Source organism: Oryx dammah, unplaced genomic scaffold (assembly GCF_014754425.2).
Source record: "Oryx dammah isolate SB20612 unplaced genomic scaffold, SCBI_Odam_1.1 HiC_scaffold_7, whole genome shotgun sequence".
Lineage (NCBI taxonomy): Eukaryota > Metazoa > Chordata > Mammalia > Artiodactyla > Bovidae > Oryx > Oryx dammah.
In genome coordinates, this window is record NW_024070191.1 from 13,752,074 (window position 1) to 13,776,444 (window position 24,371).

Genomic DNA, 24,371 nt, shown 5'->3' on the forward strand with positions numbered 1-24,371 from the left:
AACCAGGTTAGAACTCAATTCCTTCCCAAGATCACCAGTGGAATTAGACTGAGGAAGGGATGTTTTGGCCTCAAGTAATCAGTTTGAACTCTAACATTGTCCTTATATAACTCTAAATGCTCTGATGTGTCTTTTCCCCATGGTTTCTCATCCTTCAATAAGCAAAAGCAAAGCCTGCTGCCTTCAGGGCCATGTTCCCGGGGACGGCAAGCAGAAGCTGCTGGCTCTCTTGAGCCTGGGTTCTGGAACTTGCAAGTCTCTTCTGGCACATTCTACAGGCCAGAATAAGTCACAAGTTCATCTCAAATTCTAAGGAGTAAAGAAACAGACTGTGCCGCTGAATGGGAGGGGTGGCTAGGTCATGTTGCAAAAAGTATGTGTTCTAGAAAGGGAGGCATAAGCAGCCAGTAAACAATAAACCAGTTCCATTAAAGGTATTTTATCTTCCTCACATATGAAATGAGAACAGTACCTAAATTCTAGGGTTATTATGGTAATTAAGCGAAATAGCGTCTTTGAAAGGCCGAGTATTAAAAATACCTGGATAGGGGGTACCTATTATTAAGGCCCTTGACAGACTAAGATTATAGGCAGGCATCTCTCATAGGCAAGTCTTGTTCTAGAACACTTGTCTTGTTAATCTTTCTTTCTTGGTAGAACCTGCAGGACATATGACAAGGAACTGAATTTTGTTGCCAAATTTTAGGGATAAAATCTTGCTTATCTCTTCCTCACTGTAAACTCCAAAATGCAGGAGCAGGAGATTAAGGATGTTGAAATTTTAATTTGTTTTGCCTTCAGTTTTTTTTTTTTTTTTTTTTTCAGTTTATTTGTGTGGGTCAGTGTCCAGTTAGCAAAACAGAATCTACTCTAGGACTTTCAGATAGAAGAGCGTTAACATAGGAAATCAGCTATAAATGTTTTGAAGGGCCGGAGGAAAAAAAACAGAGAAGCTGAGATCACTCAGAGATTAGTAACTGCAGGAAGCTAGCACCATCCTAGAGCTGACCAAGAAAAAAAAAAAAGTGTTGAGGGAAAAAAAAAAAGGCCTTATCCAGAATGCTCCATTGCTTTGTGGCTGAGGCTGCTCGTATAGTCACTGCTCCACTGCTATTATTTTTGGAACATCTCTCAAGAAGCCAGGAGGCTGAATTCCCATTCATGCTTGCCCATCACTGATCCTGCTGCTTCCAGAGCCGGGGTCTAGGAGCACCCCTGCCTCCACTGCTGAAATTCAACTACCTAAGCACAAACCCACATCACCCACTGCTTTTGCTGCTGCTACCACTGCCAAAGACTTCAGCAAAAAAAAAAAAAATTTTTTTTTTAATGGGCTTCTTCCTTCCACTCACCTTCCAGTCTCCCACCAGTGTCTGCCTTTGGTAGAGCTCACTTGGAAGCCAGCTGGCCGGGGGGTCTGGGAAATGTGGTTTGCAAGCTTCCATCCCCTCTGTAGAGAAGGGCAAGGAGGTGGGAATGGAACTGAGAGACTATAGAGGAACAGCCAACACCCTGCTCCACACACACAGGTGTTTCCCACAGATGTGCGCGTATCTCCAGATGCTTTCTACTCGGGTCTATCTGAAGCAAAGAGAACATACGCTGAATGTCTGAAAACCTCTAATAGACCATTACCTCACCATATTTAACCACCTGATGACCAAACCGCTCTTCTTCTCGGCCATTTACTCCTTTCTTCCTTGGGATTGGCGGGGAGTATGTCAATGCTGGTACTAACTTGCATGTCACACTCCTCTTTGCAAAACACCAGTGGAATCATTCTGGCTTCTTTAGAAACAGGGACACGGGGGACCTCGCATCTAGTCAGCAACACAACCAGTTTCCATGCTGGGCTATTCCACCCGCACGTCAATATGGGTGAATCCCAGTGACGGGCTATCCCTATAAGGGCTGAGAGACGAGCAATCGTCACCAAGCCTCTGTCCTGGGCCAGGCACCTTGCTGTGTGTTTGCACACAGAATCCACTGCAGTCTTCCTAACTACTCCGACTGCTAGGCATAGGTGCACCCATTTTTCAGAGTAGGAAAATAAAGTCTAACATTATAAATGGTATAGTCAGAGAATTTGAACCCAGGTCTGACTTACTCCAAAGCAAATTATTTGCATAACACCCGCAGCCTCTAGGTCTACCTTGGGATAACTCCCAAGCATCTAAAGAGCAGGAAGAGGGCTGGGTAGAAGAAGACAAGAGCTGAATGACTGGTTGGTACAGGAGAGGCAACAGAGCTAGGGCTGTGATCGTCACCACTCATCACAGCCACTTTCCGCTTGTGTCCCTTCTCCCTGCCAGTATCTCTCAGAAGTTGAGAGAGGCCTGGGTCACTTGCTTTTATTGTTTTTCCCAGAACACAGTATAAATTTGAATTTGGGGTTTCTGCTGATCTCCCCCACAGTGGGCCCCTGGGCTGCCCCTCCTTCTGTCTGCACCCCGATCTGCTGGGCTCCAAGGGGCAAGTGTCTTACATGACACATGAGACCTCCTCTTTCAAAAGGTCGTAAATACAGCTGGTCAGATCCCAAGCCTGCTCTTTAATTACTTTCCCTCAGGACCCATTACATCACTCTGCACCCAGGGGAGGGCCTATAAATATCTTCTGACCAACTGAAAAAACACACTAACCTTTTTTTTTTTTTCCTAAAAAAAATCCTCATCATTTTAGGAAAAGAGTGATCACTAAAGTTGATTTCATGGGTTCACTTTGGGATTTGCAATGTTTCGCGCGGCTACAAAGCATGAAGCCTGTGGCATCGAACAAAATGAAAGAAGCAAACCATAAATATATATATCATTTTCTAAAATCTCTTCCTTTTAAAATTTCATGATCTGAGACAGTGTTTCCTGCCTGGGCAGCCCTGTAGTCAGATCCTCACCCCACACACATTGCTCTCCTCTGAAGAAGAATGAGAAAGAAAAAAAAAAGAAATCTTGTGCTATTGGGAAACTGCTGGCTAAAAACTCCTTCTATCTCAACACTTTGTCCTCCTGACCCAGTTCTGTAAAATATCTTCATGGTCGAAAGCTTTACACATTTAAGCCAAACAGAACTCAGAATCCAGGAATGAGAGAGAAAATGAGATGATCTGAAGTGATGAAATATGCTATTTTAGCCTAGTCTTCCCTTCTACATAGATAGCATTTACAGAAAAATGGTTTTAAACACCATTTTATGAAAACCCATCACTGGGAAGCAATTCAGAAGAGGTTTCCTTCCAGCGAGGAATCTGGTGCAACTTTTGGAATTTCACATCTACCATATTTTCAGGAGCTGATCAAAAAGTCAGTCATGCTCCCCAGACAATTTTTCAATTTTACACCAGCTACCAGACAGATCATACTAAGGGTCTGAAAACAATATATCCCTAGTGGTGATTTCTTAGAAGCTTTGAAAGACTTCTAAGCTGAGATGGCTCAGTGAATTCCATATGCATTTTCAAAATGTCGCTATCCTGCCTTCAATTTTAGTTCCTCTTTCAGCTGTGGAACAGCAAACGCTGCTGCAGAAATTAGCTTCTCACACTCCTCTGGGGTCTCTGAAGAGAAATGGACAGAGAGATATGCATATAATTTTCTGTCTGTGGGCCCATGGGCCTGTGCCTGGGGTGGGGCGGTGGAGGGCTCGGGTGACCTGCAGTACTTCTGGACAGGGGTCAGATGTCTATTGCCTCAAGAATCTACCCAGAAAGTTGGGGAAACTTCTCTTGCAGAGTGATAACAACTCTCCCTCCTCCGGCTCAGGCACTGGCCACAAAAGACAGGAAGGAAGTCACAACTTAAAAATAAAATTCACACATAAGCATTCAGCCAATGTTTTAGTCTTAATCAGAGGTCTCATGGTGTCCTACCCCGAGCTTCACCCAATGTCCTCAACAGTCATGTGGATATTCAGACACCCTAGACCATCCCCTCTGGCCGGGATCTTCCTGGGAGAGGTGCCCCAACCCAGAGCCAGTGTGTCACCCTCTGCTGAGAAAACCCTGCCCGTGGCTGGATGTGAGTCCCACACCCAAAGCCCCTAGGCTGCCGCTGTGTCCATCCGCCTCGGGATGAATTCCCCAGGCTTTAGGACCGTGTCTTTGGATCTCTTCAAGTTTCCCTTAAGGAGGGTTTTAGAACTTGCCTCCTGGCCACTAATGATGGAAAGCTTGTCACTGAGAAACTTTCAGTCAAGTCTCTGCTTTTCATTCAAGTAAAGGCTTCTTCCCCTGGAGCTTGCCCCATCTGGAAGTGGACCCTGGGCACCATCTGGTCACACGCAAAGCCCCAAACCAGCCAGCTTTCAGTGTCTCCACCCAGAGAGAAGGTGGGTTTTCGTACCTTGAGGTGAATGAATTACTGCAAACAGCCTTTCAGTACAAGATCTCTGTTCCAGCTTTCGATATGCATATTTATTTTCTCTCTCTCTTTTTTTAGATCACTTCCTGGTAACAGTCAGGACTCACAGAATGACTGACTCATTTCATATTCCCCCTAGTTGGCCTCAATGCCTACCCAGCCTCCCTAATGGCAAGGCTCTGTTACCCAGAGATTGGTGTGAAGCCAGCAGCAAGCCAACTGGCCCCCAGGATGTAGGACATCATCATTTGAATCCACTGATCAGGGTCTATGAAGAGACCTCGGTTTGTAGACCTTGGTTTGTAGCTTCATGAGATGAATTTTTTTTTTTTTTCTGAATGTAGACTCCAAATCATCACTCCATACCAATGAAATTAAGTCAGACACCTTGCCCTAAATCTGCCTTCAAAAATTATTGCTCTCGCACTATTTACAGATTCAGTCCTTTCCTTACCCGCTGGCTTGTATGAACTGTGTATTTATTTGCTGACTAAAGTTCCTTCTTTAGTCCTGGTGGCACAGAGTCCTCCCTGCCCCCACCCATGCTGGAGGTTGCATAAACAAGCTTATCTTTCGGCAATGATTTTTCAAAAGCATTTAAGTCCTTTTCTTTCCTCTCCACCCCCCAGCCCCCCATCCTGTACTGTATTGTACTGGTGTCGACTTCCCAAGCTTTTCTCCAGAGCATTGTGCTGGAATAAGGTCCATGGAAAAACACCACCTGATGGATTTGCGGATGCGGAGGGATGATGGGATTTCAGTGGGTTGGGGAACACTGCTCTGCCGTGTTAACGGAAGGTCAAGGTCCACTGTACTTCATTCATGCCCTTCCTTTAGAGCACAAAGGCCAACCTGATTCTCCCCTTCTCACCATACCAGCTTCTGGACCTTGGTAGCAGATGGGTGTGTCAGCATGATTTGCTGAACTAACTAGTGAGCAAATATTTACCTCTGCAGGTGTAGCTTCCCCTGCCAGGGGCCTCACAGTGAGAATTACCTCCCTGATTCTTTCCTCCTCTGGCCTTTAATAAGCCCCCATGTCAACAAGTTTAATGGATCCATTTTTTCAAGGCTTCCAGAGAGAGAGATTCATAACTGCTCCAGAAAGAGTTCCTTAATGTGTCATTAAATCCAGTTCACTTAGGTATTCGATCTGTACCTCATCGGCACATACTAATCCATTGTGTGTAACTCATTTCTCATTATTTTTTTTTCACTGAAGTACAGTTGATTTGTAATATTATATGTTGCCGGTACAGCAGAGGGATTCAGTATTTGTGCAGATTATACTCCGTTATAGGCTGTAACAATTTAATGGCTATAGTTCCCATGCTACAGTGTATCCTAGTTGCTTATCTATTTTATACATAGTCGTTGATATCTCTTAGTCCCGCAACCCTAATTCATCCTTCCATCATTATTATTTCCTGAATAAGTGAGTCAAAAAATTAGTACATATGCATCTCCTTCCCAGACCTGTTTCTGGGTCTTTCTGAGATGGTGACAGACGCACCCCCCCCACCTTCCTGTGGCACGTCCCTCTCTGGAACAGCTCCCTGAATGCTGGCTATGTCTTGTTTATTGTACAGAAAGAAAGGCACCCCGCATCAGTGGAAGAACCTCCTTGACGGGTCCCCCCAGCACCTGCTGTCTTTCCCTAGCTGTGTGGCCTCAGTCTCCTCTATCGTCTCTGGGGCTGTCCTTTGAATCCTCATAATGATCAGTTTCTCCCCTGACATCCAGCCATGCCTGTGTTTACTCCTGAATGACCAGCAGGCAGGTGGACAGCGGAGAGTCTGAAAACACGGTGAGGAATGCACAGCCCTCTTGGAACAAAGGCCAAGGCCAACCCTGAGTCCAGGATGCGGAGCGTGGACAGGGCAGGGACAGCACCAGGCCCCGGGAGCTGCCTGTGTGCTCAGTGACCCAGGGCCTGGAGCCACACCCAGGGCTTTCCAGTTCCCGCAGGACGGACACTCAGAGTCCCTTCCCAGCTGGACCATCATCTTTACCTCTAGAGGGTGAAATTGAAGGGGTTAAGGGGAGAAAGAGACACACAGAGAGAGAAGCAGGGGAAGGAGAGGAAGAAGAATAGACTGCACAGGACATGGAGGAGGAACAGACGTGGATTAAGAACAGCTCCAAAGTCAAGACATGGGTGTAAGTAAATCTACAGAAGCTCCTAGTCTCCACGAGGTGGCGTATGCAACTGGAAAGCCCACCCATCCTATAGTTGTTTTGTGGGTGAGACCTAAGCCTTCTGTGATAGGCAGAGGCGTCAGCATCATTTGAAGGACCCTAGCTGCAAACATTGGGAAAGGATGCACATCTAGAGCCCTCTCTTCTGTATTTTTATTTCCTCCAAGAGTGCCAACGCCACAAAATCATGGGAGGCTGTTTTGAAAGGAAAATTATAGGGGTAAACACAAAATATTTAAAATATATATATAGACTAACGGTGGGAAGCGGGGAGAGGCAGGAGGGACAGATATAAACAGCCTTCCTGAGCCTTTGCTTTGTCAGTCAAATGCTCAAACAAATTCAGACTCCATGTGCACTTCAAGCTTCTCTCCCTTCAGCCCTGAGCCCAACCCCAGCACTATAGATACACAGACGTACTCACGTTAACCCCATGCTTCCCTACCTCCCTGTATTTAAAAAGTGCAGTATCCTCCACCTAGTTCTTCTTGCCTTCCCTATTTTGCCAGGTTTCACTTAAATCAGGGGTTCCAACCTCCAAGACCTAATAGTGCCTGATGATCTGAGGTGGAGCTGATGTAATAACAGAAATAAAGTGCATAATAGATGTTACTCACCTTCAGTTCAGTCAGTTCAGTCACTCAGTCATGTCCGACTCTTTGTGACCCCAGGGACTGCAGCACGCCAGGCTTCCCTGTCCATCACCAACTCCCAAAGCTTGCTCAAACTCATGTCCACAGAGTCGGTGAAGCCATCCAACCATCTCATCCTCTGTTGTCCCCGCCCTCAATCTTTCCCAGCATCAGGGTCTTTTCCAATGAGTCAGTTCTTCCCATCAGGTGGCCACAGTATTGGAGTTTCAGCCTCAGCATCAGACCTTCCAATGAATATTCAGGACTGATTTCCTTTATGACAGACTGGTTGGATTGCCTTCAAGTCCAAGGGACTCTCAAGAGTCTTCTCCAACACCACAGTTCAAAAGCAACAATTCTTTGGCGCTCAGCTTTCTTTACAGTCCAACTCTCACATCCATACATGACTACTAGAAAAACCATAGCTTTGACTAGATGGACCTTTGTTGGCAAAGTAATGACTCTGCTTTTTAATATGCTGTCTAAGTTGGTCATAACTTTTCTTCCAAGGAGCAAGCCTTTTTTAATTTCATGGCTGCAGTCACCATCTGCAGTGATTTTGGAGCCCCCCAAAATAAAGTCTGTCACTGATTCCACTGTTTCCCCATCTATTTCCCATGAAACGATGGGACCGGATGCCATGATCTTTGTTTTCTGAATGTTGAGTTTTAAGCCAACTTTTTCACTCTCCTCTTTCACTTTCATCAAGAGGCTCTTTAGTTCTTCGCTTTCTGCCATAAGGATGGTGTCATCTGCATATCTGAGGTTATTGATATTTCTCCCGGCAATCTTCATTCCACCTTGTGGTTCCTCCAGCCCAGCGTTTCTCATAATGTACTCTGTATATAAGTTAAATAAGCAGGGGGACAATATATAGCCTCAACGTACTCCTTTCCCAATTTGGAACCAGTCTGTTGGTCCATGTCCAGTTCTAACTGTTGCTTCCTGAACTGCATACAGATTTCTCAAGAGGCAGGTCATGTGGTCTGGTATTCCCATCTCTTTCAGAATTTTCCACAGTTTATTGTGATCCACATAGTCAAAGGCTTTGGCATAGTCAATAAAGCAGAAATAGATGTTTTTCTGGAACTCTCTTGCTTTTTCAGTAATCCAGTGGATGTTGGCAATTTGATCTCTGATTCCTCTGCCTTTTCGAAATCCAACTTGAACATCTGCAAGTTCACGGTTCACGTATTGTTGAAGCCTGGCTTGGAGAATTTTGAGCATTACTTTACTAGCGTGTGAGATGAGTGCAATTGTGCAGTAGTTTGAGCATTCTTTGACATTGCCTTTCTTTGGGATTGGAATGAAAACTGACCTTTTCCAGTCCTGTGGCCACTGCTGAGTTTTCCAAATTTGCTGGCATATTGAGTGCAGCACTTTCACAGAATCATCTTTCAGGAATTTAAATAGCTCAACTGGAATTCCATCACTTACACTAGGTTTGTTCGTAGTGATGCTTCCTAAGGCCCACTTGACTTTGCATTCCAGGATGTCTGGTTCTAGGTGAGTGATCACACCATCATTGTTATCTGGGTCATGAAGATCTTTTCTGTACAGTTCTTCTGTGTATTCTTGCCACCTCTTCCTAATATCTTCTGATCTGTTTCTCTCCTTTATTGAGCCCATCTTTGCATGAAATGTTCCCTTGGTATCTCTAATTTTCTTGAAGAGAAATTCACTTGAATCATCCCCAAATCAACTCCTACCCCTGTTTGGTGGAAAAATTATCTTCCACGAAAACAGTTCCTGGTGCCAAAAAGGTTGGGGACCGCTATTTCTTTCACGATGAAGCAATAACCTCAAATTCACCAGTAACCATATTATAGAACAGAGCCAAGCCATTCCTGCTGTCTAAATTCCAAACCCATAGAATCCCTGAACGTGTAGTAGATGGGTGTTTGAAGCTGCTAAATGTCAGGGATAAAATCTCGTGCAGCAACAGTAACTGGCACACTAGGTATGAGCATAGACACATTTTTCATTGAATTTTCTGTCTTGGAGTATTCCTGAATCGGAGTCTTCATTATAATATAAAGAAAAGACATTTGGGGGAGATAAATCACTTTTCTAAAAGAGAAAGGGCTTCCCTGGTGGCTCAGAGGTTAAAGTGTCTGCCTGCAACGCGGGAGACCTGGGTTCGATCTCTGGGTTGGGAAGATTCCCCTGGAGAAGGAAATGGCAACCCACTTCAGTATTCTTGCCTGGAGAATCCCATGGTCGGAGGAACCTGGTGGGCTACAGTCCACGGGGTCGTGTAGAATTCGGGGAGGGGGTGTTGCACCAGTGCAGATGGGCACAACTCCCCACCTCCCCAGGATCCCTCAGGGTGAACTGCGCTCCTGGGAGAGGAAGCACCAGCATCCAGAACATGCACGAGTGGTCCCTGCAGGAAGAAGGAGCAAAGGAAGCTTATTGCGCAGCTTAGGGATTGGAAGGGCAGTCATGGGGAAAACCCTTTTCTGTTGCATCTTATTTATGCCTTTATTATGCCACACTGTGGGTAACATACATACACAGCGACACCACACTGCCCTCCGCCGCTGATAGGGGACAGGACTTCCTGGTGATTGGATAAAGTAATTATTGCTGGGAAGAGAAGGGAAGCGTATGCTTCCGGTGAGTTTTGTTTTCTGTGGCTGCAATGTGAGGAACTTGGCGAACTTCCCAGTCCAAGGAGTCCCTGTGACAGACTGATAAAGGAAGGAGACAACACCCCCTCCCCAAAGTTACTGAAGTGAAAGTAAGCTGTGCTTACATGGGATCCTTCCTTAAGTGGAGAAGAGTTGAAATGAAAAACACAACACGGTAGATTTTGTAATATCTTGACGGTTACGTAGTCGTCTAGAGGTATTATTAAGACATTTAAGAACCCCAGTGATTAGCATTTGGACGATTTGTTTGACTTCCTGGCAAATGATCCAAAACAGCCAACATAATATTGAAGAAGAATGGACACTACCTGGGTTCAAGGCTGGAAAGTTATGACAATCAAAACAGCATGGTGTTGGCAAAAGAATAGACAAATGGATTAGTGAAACAGAATACAGAACCCAGAAACAGACCCCAATAAATATAACTAACTGATCTTTGACAAAAGAGCAAAGGAAACACAGTGGAGAAAAGACAGTCTTTTCAACAAACAGTTCTGGGACAACTGAGCATCCATTTGCAAAAAAAATAAAAAAGATTCTAGATACACAGCTCCTACTCTTCATGATTATATGCTGCTTTTATTACCAGAGTTTAGCTGCAGCTTATTTCTTTTTTAAAAATATTCATTTATTTGACTCCGCTGGGTCTTAGTTGCAGCACATGGGATCTAATTTTCTGACTAGGGATTGAACCCAGGCCTTTTGCATTGGGAGCTCAGAGTCTTGGCCACTGGACCATCAGGGAAGTCTCTGTAGCTTATTTCATAATCAGAGACTAAATATTTTCCCAAGTCATTTTGGACACCTACAGTTATTCACAGCCTGACGAGGAGACGCTGTCTTTCAGTCATACTGAATAGCTTGGCCTTTGCCGCACAGTTAAGATTGACAATGTAATTTGAAGGCATCACAGAGAACCCTAGGGATGTGTTGGCACTTCCTCTTTGGTTAAACTTATAATTTCGTTTTTCCTTTTTAAAGAGCATTAAACAGCTTCTGTTGAAAGTCACTAGAACCCTTTAAAAGATTCTGAGGCCTAAATAATAGTTTTTTTATGATGCATGAAGGGGTCACACCAATTTCCCCCAGTTCTGAAAATTTTTATAATGTACCTTGTGTTGTGGGGCAATGTGTAATGCTCAATATGTGCACACGAGGTGACTTCTGCTTCAATATAGTAAAGCAGTGTAAGCTTTTTGAAGACATTTTCGGTGACCATCAGGACACATATCCATTGATAAGTTAACAGCACGTAGTGCCACCAATGCAAACAGTGAACCAGGAGTGGCAAAGTGGATAAAGAGATACTTCTACGCTGGCAAAGCTTGTGTGGCCATAGGCAGTGCCAACTGTCTTGGCACCTCACTTCTCCGCCCAGCAGCAGGCAAATCTTTTTGACAGGGCTTGCGTTACAGATCCCAATTTCATAAATGTTAACATATGGGAAAATAAACTGAGTGTTAAACTCGAGAAAATAGGGCAGCTTTCAAATATTCCAAGCCCTTGGAGAATTCTGCAGAGCTGGAGCTCTGTCCACCAGCTAGAAAGTTGTGTCTGCCTCTATCCTTTGTCATCCCAGCTCCTCCTCCAGCTTCAAACCTGGAGATCACAGAGTTCAAGTCACAGCATGGAGGGAAAGCCAATCTAAAAAGGAAGAAGAAGACAATGGTTATGCTTATTTTAAGCTTCCTGCCTGAACTACCATGAGGCTAATTTCTTCATTTCCTGAGGGCTCATAAGCAAATGTGTCTTTTCATGGCTGTGCTAAGACACGAAACCTCCTTTTCTCAGGAGGCTCATTTGAATGAGTGTGAGCACACAGCTATTGTGAAAGACGGACTCCCATTTGATAAAGGAATGAGGAATAATTCCAATAAAAGCACTTTGCAGTTTTGCGTGTCTGTGTGTGGTTATTTTTGCTTTGGGTGTTCTTTGATTCTTTCTTTTTAATAAAATTATAAAGCAAACAAACTTTTAATGATGGTTCCAAGTGCTCACACAGAAAAGCCGCTCCGCTTCCTGCTTAGCAATTAAGAGCTTTGCTTTGTTGCCTATGAAAAAAATTCTTAGCTTTAAAAGAAATAGTAAGTCCCCCAGTTTGGAAATATGCAACAAGAACCTATAGGAGGACAAAGTCAAACCAGGCCAAGATGCAGATCCCGGGAAGGAATTTACACAAATCTCTGGGAGAAAGTTTCCTTGTGGGGGCTCAGTTCCCCTTCACTCAGAAGTTAATTTAATGAGACCATAAAATGAATATGTGATCAATTTTTCAAAATTATCCACATCCATTGCATTTGAAAAGAAGATATGATCACTACTATTAGGGTATAGTGTTGAATATACATGCATAAGTTCCACCTTATTATTTACTAAATTGTTTAAAACTTTTATCTTTATTTCCTCCAGACCTGCCATGCTGAGCATGGTGTGTTGAAGTCTCCTTTTACTAATATGTTTCCATCTTTTTCTATTCTTATTTTATGTAATTTCTGCATTATATGCTTGGTTGCTGTACCATTTGGTGCAGAGATGTTCGTAATTTATCTTCATTGTGAATCGTGATTTTTCAGCCTTAGAAAGCATGCCTTTTTCTCTCATGTAAAGCTTTTTAGCTTGAATTCACTTTATCTGATATAAAAATCATCACCCTTCTTTCTTACTGCTTTTATTTTTCTGTTAGAACTTTGCCTGTTTCTTAATTTTTGGTCTTTTGAATCACTGTGATCAAGGCGTGTCTATTAAATATAACATTGCCTTGTAAGCTAATTTGATACCTGGCTCATCTGTCACTACAAGAAAAGAAACCAGTAAAGTCTGTTCCATTTGTTGATACCACGCCTGTTTAGTCTCAAAGCTGTCATATTATTTCATGTTATATTCACTGCATGCTGTGTTGACTGTCTTTCCTTCTTCATTTGGCACATTTTCTTTGTTATTTCTTATATGTTTATTTTTTCAGGTGACCTGCCTCTGCCCTCTCCAGGGTGGTTCCCATCATTCTACTTGATCTGCTTCTGAGTCTCAGGCCACTGCTCGTCCAACCACTAAAAATAAAAGAACCAGGAAACTAAAAAACAAGCCTCCACATAAGGGAAGCCTGGCGTGCTGCAGTTGAAGTCCATGAGGGTTGCAGAGAGTCGGACACAACTTAGCAACTGAACAACATCATAAAGGGGGGTGGGGGTCCTGAGATGGCAGCTGACATACCCTCAGGCACTCTCTCGCCTCGGGCTACACGTCTCTCAAGGGTGATGGAGTATCTTTATGGGCACAAGCCGCAGTCCCGACACTACCGAGAACAGTGCCCACCTTCAGCATCTTTCCGGCTCCAGCTGGTCACAGCCTCAGCCTACTCTGTCTTCCCAGAATCTAGTCTCTGACACACTCTTCTAGCTCTTCTCCCAGGAAGCTTCTCAATCCCCATGTTGATCCATTGAGGCAAACAGATACCCTGGAAAGGATTTTTCCTGCCCCTACACCTGGTCTATGTCTAGACTCTATCGAAGCTTCCGCCATATCCAAGTTCTTTTATCCTGTCCATGACCTAAGATAACGTTCTAAGATAGGGTAGGAAAATATCAAGAAACACAAAAGCTTAATAGTGTGCTTGTCTGATTTATAAGTTCGCTGAAATGCACCTGATTTCAAACTTGCTGAGTCAATATGTCCTGCATCCTACGAATCTGGTGGGAATCAGCGTGTCCACTGGTCTATGATGAAAAAAACCATGTTGCTGACCCAGAATGAAGTCAATTAGGATCACCTCAATAATCAAAAGTTAATTAAATTCCACATGGTGGTCTTAGAAGGCATTTAAAAAATGTGTTTGAGTCCATGATGTTAAAAATAAAAGTCCCTACTGACAGATTCTGATTGCCTTCAACTCCTACCAGGAAGGAATATTTTCTTAACTCTAAGCCCACTCAATCATAAAATGAGTCTTGCCCAACAAACCCTGGACCAGGAGCTGGGGGGGGAACCCCACTAATTTTGGGCTACATAGAAATTGGGGTCACATGTTTGAGCTCTGGAATCCTCCGTGATAAATTCTTGAATTAATATAAATCTGGAGCGGATACGTCATTTGGAAGCAGCGCTCTGTAATATGGATCCTGGCTATTTTATATCCAGATTATGTGCTTAATAAAACCAAGTGCATACAAAACAGTCCAGACTTTAATGACAAGATCTTCTTTGTCACAACATTCTTGTAAGATGTTAATGTCTTCTTTTATATACAAAAAAAATCCTGTTTTGTATAGATATTGAGAGATTTCCGAAAAGTCAGCAGCAAGAGAGAACTGAACCCAGGTTCATGTGATTTCAAAAACCCAATCTCTTTCCACTACACCACCGTGCAGTTCCATACACGTGGGAAGTACAGGATGATGACTCTGGTCTCTGGATGCTCTTATTTGGGAGTTTTTACTTCCTTTGGTTTTATTCGCAGAGTGAATTCCTTGAGGTGTATGCATATCCCAAACAAGCACTCAGCAATCTCCATGCCCAAATTGGGTGGAGGAGGGAATCAAATCCATCTCCCTGGATTGGAAGCACAGGAACCTTAACATCAGGGAAGTCCTGCCCAACTTTTTCTCTTCTGCTTTCCTCTAACACCAAAACTGGAAGTGGACAGCCTTATTTCCTAGTTGTTCTTGCATCTGGGCTTCTAAACTGCAAATCTGGTTCGACGAGTTAGTTATCTGCGCATGAGTGAAACTGAGAGTCAGGATGGAGGCAGAAGCCACCTTCCTTCGCATTCACTTATAATCATCGGGCAACGTGATTGTGAGACACTGGGACTTTCTAAAGCTGCGTCTCAAGGTTTAGTCACTAATTTAATGGGCCTCCAGAGGGTTTCCCAGGTGGCGCTAGTGGTAAAGAATCTGCCTGCCAATGCAGGAGACGTAAGAAACGTGGGTCCCATCCCTGGGTCAGATAGATCCCCTGGATGAGGGCATGACAACCCACTCCAGTACTTTTGCCTGGAGAATCATAGACCGAGGAGCCTGGTGGGCTGCAGTCCATACGGTCGCACAGAGTTGGACACGACTGAAGCAACTTAGCACACACACACCAGAGATAGGTTGGGGCTGACAGGGACTTCTTGGTTCTCAAATTTCCACTAAAACATCACGTCCTCACTATCATTAGGTACTTCCAGCGCCAGCTTCCTGGTTTCTGAGGTTGACAGTGGAGGCAGAGGTGAGGCAGCCTGCTCTCAGCCCCTCCAGCCTTCCCAAAACACGAACACCTGCTTCTCCCCAGTCCATGGGTCTCTGCTGAAAATAGCCAGAGCGGTTTCTGCTTCCTGCAACTGAACCCTGCTGATACACACTGTTCCCCCTCTCTCCCACTAACTGCTGGGCTTTACAACTGTCAACCCTTCAATGGATCCTTTAAGCCCTAAAATGAGAGCTCTAAATATCTCCATCACTCCCATTCTCCCTGGTCCGGCTTTATTTTTCTCCATAGTATTTATTGTCTCTTAAAGACATCCTGGAATGTGAAGTCAAGTGGGCCTTAGAAAGCATCACCACAAACAAAGCTAGTGGAGGTGATGGAATTCCAGTTGAGCTATTTCAAATCCTGAAAGATGATGCTGTGAAAGTGCTGCACTCAATATGCCAGCAAATTTGGAAAACTCAGCAGTGGCCACAGGACTGGAAAAGGTCAGTTTTCATTCCAATCCCAAAGAAAGGCAATGCCAAAGAATACTCAAACTACCACACAATTGCAGTCATCTCACACGCTAGTAAAGTGATGCTCAAAATTCTCCAAGCCAGGCTTCAGCAATACATGAACCGTGAAATTCCAGATGTTCAAGCTAGTTTTAGAAAAGGCAGAGGAACCAGAGATCAAATTGCCAACATCCACTGGATCATGGAAAAGCAAGAGAGTTCCAGAAAAACATTTATTTCTGCTTTATTAACTATGCCAAAGCCTTTGACTGTGTGGATCACAATAAATTCTGAAAAATTCTGAAAGAGATGGGAATACCAGACCATCTAACCTGCCTCTTGAGAAACCTATATGCAGATCAGGAAGCAACATTTAGAACTGGACATGGAACAACAGACTGGTTCCAAATAGGAAAAGGGGTATGTCAAGGCTGTATATTGTCACCCTGCTTATTTAACTTCTATGCAGAGTACATCATGAGAAACGCTGGGCTGGAGGAAGCACAAGCTGGAATGAAGATTGCCGGGAGAAATAACAATAACCTCAAATATGCAGACGACACCACCCTTATGGCAGAAAGTGAAGAGGAACTAAAGAGCCTCTTGATGAAAGAGGAGAGTGAAAAAGTTGGCTTAAAGCTCAACATTCAGAAAATGAAGATCATGGCATCTGGTCCCATCACTTCATGGGAAATAGATGGGGAAACAGTGGGAACAGTGTCAGACTAGTTTTTTGGGCTCCAAAATCACTGCAGATGGTGATTGCAGCCATGAAATTAAAAGACACTTACTCCTTGGAAGGAAAATTATGACCAAGCTAGATAGCATATTCAAAAGCAGAGACATTACTTTGTCAACAAAGGTCCGGCTAGTCAAGGCTATGGTTTTTCCTGTGGTCATGTATGGATGTGAGAGTTGGACTGTGAAAAAAGCTGAGCGCCGAAGAATTGATGCTTTTGAACTGTGGTGTTGGAGAGGACTCTTGAGAGTCCCTTGGACTGCAAGGAGATCCAACCAGTCCATCCTAAAGGAGATCAGTCCTGGGTGTTCATTGGAAGGACTGATGCTGAAGCTGAAACGCCAATAGTTTGGCCACCTGATGCGAAGAGTTGACTCATTGGAAAAGACCCTGATGCTAGGAGGGACTAGGGGCAGGAGGAGAAGGGGATGACAGAGGATGAGATGGCTGGATGGCATCACCGATTCAAGGGACATGAGTTTGGGTAAACTCCGGGAGCTGGTGATGAACAGGGAGGCCTGGAGTGCTGCGATTCATGGGGTCACAGACAGCTGGACACGACTGAGCAACTGAACTGAACTGAAAGATTGCTTGGGCTTCCCTAGTGGCTCAGTTGGTAAAGAATCGACCTGCAATGCAAAAGACATGGGTTTGATCCCTGGGTCGGGAAGATCCCCTGGAGGAGGAAATGGCAACCCACTGTAGTATTCTTGCCTGATAATGCCATGGACAGAGGAGCCTGCTGGGCTACAGTCCATGGAGTTGCAAGAGTTGGACATGACTTAGCGACTAAACCACCACCAAAGATTGTTTATTGGTTGGATGTCCACCACTACTAGAATTTAATCTCTATTCAAACACAGACTTTGTTTTGCTCACTTCTGTACAGCCTTCTAACACTTAGAACCTTAGCAGCAGAGAGTAGGAACTCCATAAATAGTGCTGAATAAATGAATCTATTTTTCTTAACAGAATGTTGGTGTGTGCATGTTAAGTCGCTTCAGTTGTGTCTGACTCTTTGTGACCCCATGGACTGTAGCCCACCAGGCTCCTCTGACCATGGGATTCTCCAGGCATGAACACTGGGGTGGGTTGCCATGCCCTCCTCCAAGGGATCTTCCCAACCCAGGGATCAAACCTGCATCTCTTACCTCTCTTGCATTGTCAGAGGGGTTCTTTATCACTAGCGCCACCTGGGAAGCCCTCTTACCCGAACACTACTCCTAAATTACTGTATTAATAACAAGGTCATCAACAATATACCCTCAATTATGCCTCTTCATGAAGCTGTCACCTGGGTTTAGAAAATCCTCAAAGAAAGCAAAGTGATATGTGTTCTCTGAATCTTGGCATTAAATTTAGGGTGACCAAATCCTTCTGGTTTGCCTGATATTTTCTCAGTTTTAGCACTGAAATCCTATGACCTGAGCAAACCAAGATGATTAGTTGCCCTAGTTAAATTCATGAGGTGGTAAAGAAAGGCATTTGAAATTATACTATTTTCAATCCATCTTGCAAATTAAGGTTTGCAAACACAAATCTTTTAAACCAGCCTGGGGTTTCCTTCCCATGTCACAGTTGTCTTGTGAATGATCGCAGAAGCCATCAGGGTGAAATTTGAGCAATGGCCTTGGGCTGCCTTCTACACTTTTGTCAATCGTCTTTTTTGGTTATGCACTGAATATGCTACAGCTCAGGATGTGAAATACAATTAATAGCATATTTCATAATAAAATTTAAAAAACTTGATACAGGAGCTTCCCAGAGAAAAGTTATAGCACTAGATTCTTTGGGAAGGCAAGGGAAATCTGCTTATAATGTCTTCGGGAGACAGAAAAGTGAATTCTATTGAGAATATTTATCATGTTAATTCTAGGGATGAATAAATGCTTAGCCATCACAAACCATAAACAACTCCTCGCTCCTCTCCTCCCCTCCCCAGCCTCTAGCGGCTAACATTATCCTGAAATTTCAGACATCGAGTTCAAGTATAATTTGTGATTCAAAATAATGTCTTTGATCTGGTGCATTACTGAGAACTGGAGAATGTGAGCATGCTCAGTTCTACGACCCAAGCTTCCAGTAGATGGATCATGTTGGAGAGTTTCGTTTCCCGATGATTCATGCGGTTGAATGCTTGGATGTTTAGATTTTCAAACATTCTTCTCAACACAAACCGAAACTTAGAGATGCCGTCACCCTGGAGTTTGTTGAGCACCTGCAAAAACAGTTGCGTTGCTAAAATCAACTGTGCCATGTGACGGTGGCGTTTCTCCGGCTGTGTGTGTGAGGGGTTAACGGAGCTGGAGTTGCACAATCCAGCACAATGCATTCCTCAGAAACAGCAAGCGCCGTCTGAACGTGTTTACAAAGCAGATACAGGGAAACTGACCAAGCCGCCCGAGGGCAGCATGCTTAGGGAACAGAGGCACCACCTGGGCTGCTTTTCTTCTCAAGAAATTGCCTAAAGGACTCCAGAAAACTCTTTTAGACCGTGTGAACTCTGACATGTCCCACATCTCGAGCCTTCCAATCCTTCCATGGAATGACTCAAGTTCTTGGACAGACTTCACATTTTTGCTCACACCGGCTATTAGGCCTGGCCACTTCCTTCCTTCCAGGCTCTATTTTCGGTAGCAGAACCCCTGCACCTGTTGTTAGCATGGCCGCAGAACCTCAACAAAACCCTGGTCTGTCTGCCCAGCAAGGCCAGGCCTGCCCAAGCCGGGCAGGGGATGGTGTTAGGGTCCAGAGGGCCGGCAGCTTCGGAAGAGAACTGCACACCCACCATCTTCTTGTGTCTTCTGACCCGAAGCTTTGCCCAACCGGGGTGCTCCTCCCTGGGTCTGTGGCCGGCCACACTCCTGAGGGCCGGAGCCCAGGGGCCCGGCCATTCTTCTGACACTGGTGTGTGGATCCCGGGGTGACTGCCTAATTTCCACATGTGGAAGGCCAACATTACTGAGACACAGCCTGGAGAAGCTTCCAGTCCCACAGTGGGGTCCCCTCAGGGAGGGGTCTGCGGCAGCCCGAGAACAGGTGGAGAACTGGTTCCCAGGCCCCTGGGTGGGTCAGGCTCTAGTCCCCCGGCTCCAACCATCCTGGCCCAGGGTGTGCCAGGGGGGTGGTATTTCAAGAAGCAGCTGAACACCATGGAGTAAAAACCAGTTTCTGCCTCCGTTTCTCTTTGCAAACCAAGGCTGCCACTGAGACACTGGGTACGTGACACTACGGTGCCAGGACCCCTCTGGGCTACCTGCTTGCAAGCCTCCTAGCGCTTTCTTTCCTCAGCAAAAATTTGGCAGAATCGCAGGGGGTTCTTATGTTCACCTTTTATCTGGGTCTGTTTGTCCAAAGCTAGAATAACAGGGGGCTTTTAAAACCTAATGAATTCAACATTCAAAGAATAGCCTCGAGCAATAGGAATGTCTAGTGTTCCATTAGGGCAGGAGGCCATTTGGGGCTTAACCGTCGTTTTCATTCACATGCAAAATACTTCCAAAAGCACAGGTTGGAAAACTCAGAATCCTGAAACCCAATCACTCATCTTCCTCAATCCAAAAATTTTGATCTCACTAGTGGTTACCTGATAGCCAAATATACTTTAGATTTAGGATGGGGGAAAAAAATGGATACTATTTTGGGGTTTGGATGGCCAGTTGATTTGTATTTCTTTTCTGTGTATATTTCTTCTCTATAAATACATTCAAATAGACTAAACACCTCCTTTGGCAGTTACTTCCATCAAAACATGGAAAAATGCTATGGCTGAGCATGGATTTATTTAGAAACTTGCAAACGGTGTTCTGGAAGCTCTTTGCGGTTCAGGATGTGCTGGGTTCTTTCAACCTTTGGACTGGGCGGAAGTTCCTGCCACTGGATGCAGAGTTCACAGCTGAACAGGCTCCTCATTATTAAGGGGATGACCCAGGTGCTGGAGCAGAGACTAAGACACCGAACCTGCCAGTTACACACACACACAGATACGCAGACACACATGCACCCCACGCCCATCACAAAAGCCTATCAACACACACACACACACACCAAGCCCATCATAAAAGTATATCAGTGCACACACACACACCAAACCCATCATAAAAGTGTATCAGTGCACACACACACACCAAGCCCATCATAAAAGCATATCCACACATGCACACACATAGCAAGCCCAGCATAAAAGCGTATCAACACACACACACACACCCCAAACCCACCATAAAAGCGTATCCACTTACACACACCCAAGTCCATCACAAAAGTGTATCAGCTCACACAGACGCCAGCCAAAAGCAGCACGTATCCCCAGCACTTCCTGTAGCAGACAATGAGGTCTGAGGCTGAGTCCCTGAAGTGCCCCGTCTCACTGATTTTTCTTCCTCAGGCCAAGCCCAGGCACGGGGCTCTTTCCCCACACTCCTGGCAAGTGACACGGAGAAACACGACAGAACATGCCCTTTCTCAGAAATAATTTAACCACCATTCTGGTTCTGCTGCCTTCTTGGCTACGCTCTGTGTGCGTGCTCAGCCGTCTGACTCTGTGACCTATGGACCGCAGCCCGCCAGGTGCCTCTGTCCGTGGGGTTCTCCAGGTGAGAGTACTGGAGTGGGTTTCCATGCCCGCCTCCAGGGGAATCGTCCTGACCCAGGCATCAAACCTGCATCTTCTTGGCCATGGATAGTTAGCTTTAGGACCCTCAGGGGTGCATTTCCAGTTCTCCGTCTTCTCTCACCTGGTGAGATGCTGCCTGTTCGGTCGCAACCGTGCTCCCAGAAGCAGACGGAGTGGCCTCTGGGCCCTGCAGAGCTGCCGAGAGGCCTGGAAGTGAGTTGGGGGTTGGGGGGGCTCCCTCTGTGTTTGGAAGAGAGAAAGGGGTCAAGAGGATCTCCCCTTTGTCCTTTCATCTCCAGGTCACGTGACCGAGAGCCGCCTTCTGCTATTGGTTTTTAACTGATTCTAAAGCAGGGTGGCTGAGTAGGATTTAGATCCAAGTTGCAAAGAACTGGACCTGTTTGTCCAGAACCTGGGAGAAGGTGAGGTCTTCAGTGAAGGGCACGGGGCTGAGAAAGACTGGCACCCCTCCTCCCTGCAGCTTCTCCTCTTGCCGAGATTGCAGGGGCTTTTCGTGGAGGGGCGGTAAACCCACTGTCACCTGGGGGCTCCTCATGGGAGCAGCCGACCGTCCAGCCTGGCATTTCAGCCACAGCACAGCAACTAGTAACATGCTTTAGTTCATTTTTTGTTCCGGGCTGGATAATTTTATGGCTACTAATTCTATCTGCAGCCACACACAGAGGGAGGTATAAAATTAGCCCTTTGTCCTTTCACTGAAGGAACCTTTTCAAATATTAACCCAGCAATCTCCTGCACAAGCCCCAGAGGTAACAGGGAGGGGGCTGAGGCTCCATAGGTTGATTTTACGGACACGGTGGAAGCTTGAGGGGTGAGCCAGGTGGCTTTCCCGAGGTCACGGACTTGGTGATGGAGCCTGGGATTCTGCAGTTCACATTTCTCACTCGAAAAGATATGCCTTGGGCTGAGGCCCCAGGTCTTAGAAAGAAGACCAAGACAGGAGGAGTCCAACAAATATCTCCTGTTATCCGTGAGCTTGGGATGTGACATAAACACAGAATTTTAATCATAAATTTAAGAACAAGAAAAACACAGATGCGCACAGAATTTGCTAACAGTAGAGAGCAGTGGAAAGGGGGAAAAAGACTCCCTCCATAATCACACCAGCCTCGGATGCTTACTACCTGTGAGGCTTTGCATAAAGGCATTTTCCTTTCCAGTCTCCATTTCTTCCCTGTGAAATGGAGATAAATCTCCATCCTGTGCACAACCTTGATGAGTGAAGAGGTGAAAGCGTCACGTAAGACAACATTCAGCACAGGATCCAGCTGCGGGCGAACACCCAGCAGAGGAAGGCATCCGTATCCTCAGGGCTTCCCAGGTGGCTCAGATCCTAAAGAATCTGCCTGCAATGCAGGATACCTGTGTTGGGAAGATCCCCTGGAGAAGCACACGGCAACCCACTCCAGTATTCTTGCCTGGAGAATCTCATGGACAGAGAAGCCTGGTGGGTTACAGTCCATGGGGTCACAAAGAGCCGGACATGACTGAATGATTAACACAAAGGAAAAGAAAAGGGGAAAGTTCCAGTCCACCAGAAGAAATGATACCCTGCCAGTCCTGTCCCATGACTGTCCTCTAAGGTATACACAGACAAAGCCAGGCATGATGCCCATTAAAAATTTAACTATATATCATATTCATTTATTATCAATCCACAGGATAGTTTGATTGCTACATGAGCTCATAAAAGCTTTTTCACCTTTACAAAATTAAAAAAAAATGTGCCACAAGGATGTAATAACTGCCGATAAACAAGAAAAGGAATCTTAAAATTATAAATTTGCTGTAGAAAAGATAAAAAACAATTATATTTTCTTTAGAATTTTACCTTGAATAAAATATTCCCCTGTATAAAAAATAAAAAAGCTTGCTCTGGTTAGAATTAGAGTATTTTTGTCTTCAAATCTGAGAATTTGCATAATCTTTCCAGGATAGTTTTCCTTTGTACCGCGTGGCATTCAAGCATAGCAGATTAGAAAGATTTTCTTTTTGTTGTTGTTTTTTTTTTAAAGCAGTCTTTTAAAATGGGACATTGGTGGAGAAGTTCATTTTCTTCTCCTCCTCAGGGATGTGGAACGCGGCCTTTGAGGGCAGGAAGAGGAGGAAAGAAAATGGCTGGGAGGGGAGGGGAGGGGAGGAGGGGAAGGGAAAGAGACGGGAGGGGAGGGGAAGGGAAGGGATGAAGGGTCAGGGCTGGGAGGGGAGGAGGGAAGGCTAGGGAAGGGGGGTGCTGACTGTGCTGTGAAACAGAGCAGGATCACAAGAAGGTCTATCTGTAAGTGCTTTTAAGATAAGGTGCAGAAGCAGACTGCAACGTCGCTAGTACTGCCCTATGTACATATTCACAAGAATAAAAAATTCCAGCTAGTTCACATTTTCTCCTCCGTGTGGAGGTATCCATTCCACCATGCTGGCCTTGACCACAGGCAACGCAGCACCTCACTGCCCATGTAGGGGTTGGTCCTATGACGTCCTTGAACTTGAGGGAGCAGCCCTGGGAGATCCAGCAGGCTCTAGAGATAACGCGTCTACCAAGAAGCTGGAGTCCTGAGTTAAAAAGAAGCTCCAGTACTGGAGTTGGACACAGCAATCAATGTTCTATTTTGTCAAGGCTTTTTCCCTTAAGATTCGTCTAAAACAGGTGTCAGAGAGAAAAATAAAATACAAACAAACGATAAACACAAAGCCAAGAAATCCCGACAACCACCAGGGGAAGTCGCGGGCTTATTAGTAGCTCTTGACGCGGGCCTGGGTGATGTCTGACGTCTTCTTGATGACGCTGGCCCGGGTCTCCCGGTCTGGGCGGCTGCTGCTGGGCGTGGGGCTCACCGGGGGGGCGAGGGGGAGGTCTGGGAACGGGGGCCAGGAGCTGTTGTAAGGCACCGGGCAGCTCTCCTCTTTGATGGTGACCTGGAGGTCGGGCTTGTTGGACGTGACGAAGGTGGCCATGCTGGGCAGTAGGTACGTGCTCCGCGGCCCCATGTTGCTGAGGTACTGTTTGCCTTCAACGTTCCTCTTCCGCCAGTGTGGCCGACCCTTGCAAAGAAAAGAATGATGACAGGTATTTCCTCTGCCCTTTCTCCAGTGGCTTTTTAAAACCCAGCCCCTTCTCCCCACGTGTTAAGCGTCTGAATTTAAGAGGCATGGAATAAACGAGAAGCTGAGTGACTCCACATCCTTGAACTGAGATCCATCCCCAGTCACACATGCCCCCAAAACACGGTTTCTCTCCCCCTCCATCTTTTATTTTTAATCATCAATGCCCGTCGCCCACCTCCCAGAAATCTAGCCGAGGCTATTCTATGAAGGCAGGAAAATGAGGCTGCAGCTTGGTTTCTGGTTCCCCTCTAACGCCAGCTGCCTGGCCTGATTGGCAGGAAGCTCTGGGCCAGGATGGCTGGTGCGAGAGAGCGGCCAGGTCTTCACGATGGCCCCACCGGATCCCTGAGTCCAGCTGCGTTTTTTAGAG

General features: G+C 45.5%; 1 protein-coding gene across 2 annotated transcripts in view; it reads right to left on the bottom strand.

Annotated features, from left to right (window-relative positions):
• Nucleotides 1–22,514: 22,514 nt before the first annotated feature.
• IRF2 (interferon regulatory factor 2) overlaps nt 22,515–24,371 on the bottom strand; it is an 84,175-nt gene continuing 82,318 nt past the window's right edge. For both annotated transcript variants that reach the window (XM_040243044.1, XM_040243043.1), the window contains one exon: nt 22,515–23,938. In XM_040243044.1, the coding sequence (XP_040098978.1) occupies nt 23,630–23,938 (309 nt within the window). In that variant the 3' untranslated portion in view covers nt 22,515–23,629. The remainder of the gene's footprint in view (nt 23,939–24,371) is intronic.